Source organism: Merops nubicus, unplaced genomic scaffold (genome assembly GCF_000691845.1).
Source record: "Merops nubicus isolate BGI_N331 unplaced genomic scaffold, ASM69184v1 scaffold19177, whole genome shotgun sequence".
Classification (NCBI taxonomy): Eukaryota; Metazoa; Chordata; class Aves; order Coraciiformes; family Meropidae; genus Merops; species Merops nubicus.
Genome location: NW_008619804.1, coordinates 1,467 through 2,645, shown reverse-complemented (window position 1 = coordinate 2,645; position 1,179 = coordinate 1,467). Strand labels below are relative to the sequence as shown.

Sequence of the window (1,179 nt, the reverse complement as noted above, 5' to 3'; positions counted from 1 at the left end):
GTCCAGGAGGATGATCCTTGCTGTGGGCCTGCTGGCCACACTAGTGCTGATCCAAGCCAGGGTTCTGGTGGCCTTCTTGGCCACACTGCTGTGTCCATGCTTCTGCACAACCAGCATGTTTGACACTGGTCTCTATCCTGTCACCCCGTTCTACTACTGATCTGTGTGTGTCTAGGAGTGGATCTTGTGATGTACAGAAGCCATTTGTGTGTGGAAGAATGTTGGTCAGGAACGTGTTTTGGAGCTCAGGGCTTCGTGTGTGAAGCTTTCAAGCTCCCCCGTGACCCCAGTGCCTCTGTCCCTCCAGGCCAAGAGCTGGGGCCGTGGCGGAGAGGCTGTGGAGTGACGCCACTGTCAGAGACCTGCAAGATGCCTACGCGCGCTTGGCCACCTTCCGCTGCCAGCTTCTTGGGTAACCTGCCTTGGGGGACGCTGCCAAGGCCACCCTGGGCAGGCCTTCCATAGAAACCTGCCCTTACCCCATCCTTATCACCCCCGAGACAGGCACCGCTGGCCAGCCTGGGCTCTTCTCCCCCTGCCCACCCACCCGTGTCCTCTGTGTGACACTGTCTCTCTCTGCTCTCGTTCCAGGCGAGGGGTCCAGGCGCAGCCTCTCTACGTAGGACACTGTGAACACGAATTTGGTGGGTTCTGAAGGGAGGGTCCTGCTGCCGTCAGGTGCTGGGTGTCCTGGAGGAACCATCTTTCTTCTCTCCAAAGCTTGGCACGGGGACCTCTTCCGGCTTCCAGCTTTGGCTCTTGCATTGTTGCAGTGAACTTTTTTTTCCCCCTCTTACTGTGCACTCTTCACCTCTTTTTCTATTTTTATTTCTTTAAATCTATAAATAAATGACCCCGAAGAGGAAAAAGGTGCCTTTTCGTGCTCAGCTGTCCCCTAGGAGGTCATGCGAAGATTACTGTTGGAAGGAGATGGGTAGGGCTTGCTCCAAAGATGCTGGTGGTGGACCATCTATGTCTCATCCTGGTGGCTTCTGCACTTCCTGGGTGCTATCTCAGCTGGGTAAACTGGGTTTGGTCTCTGGTGCTGTCACGGGCCCCAGCTCTGCAGAGAGAAGGTGATGAGGAGGTGAGGGGTCCTCCAGATTTTTCCACCTTGACCTCCCACTGTGCACACCTTAATGTGTGGTGACCTTCGTTTTGCTTCTGGTGCCTTTCACC

The 1,179-nt window shown here is 55.5% G+C and overlaps 1 protein-coding gene across 1 annotated transcript in view; it reads left to right on the top strand.

The window, feature by feature from the left end:
* HEXA (hexosaminidase A (alpha polypeptide)) overlaps positions 1-655 on the top strand; it is a gene marked incomplete at its 5' end in the record, with an annotated part of 5,971 nt that extends 5,316 nt beyond the window's left edge. Inside the window, 2 exons of the mRNA XM_008943937.1 lie at positions 308-412; positions 592-655. Coding sequence (XP_008942185.1) covers positions 308-412; positions 592-655 — 169 coding nt within the window. The remainder of the gene's footprint in view (positions 1-307; positions 413-591) is intronic.
* Positions 656-1,179: the final 524 nt, after the last annotated feature.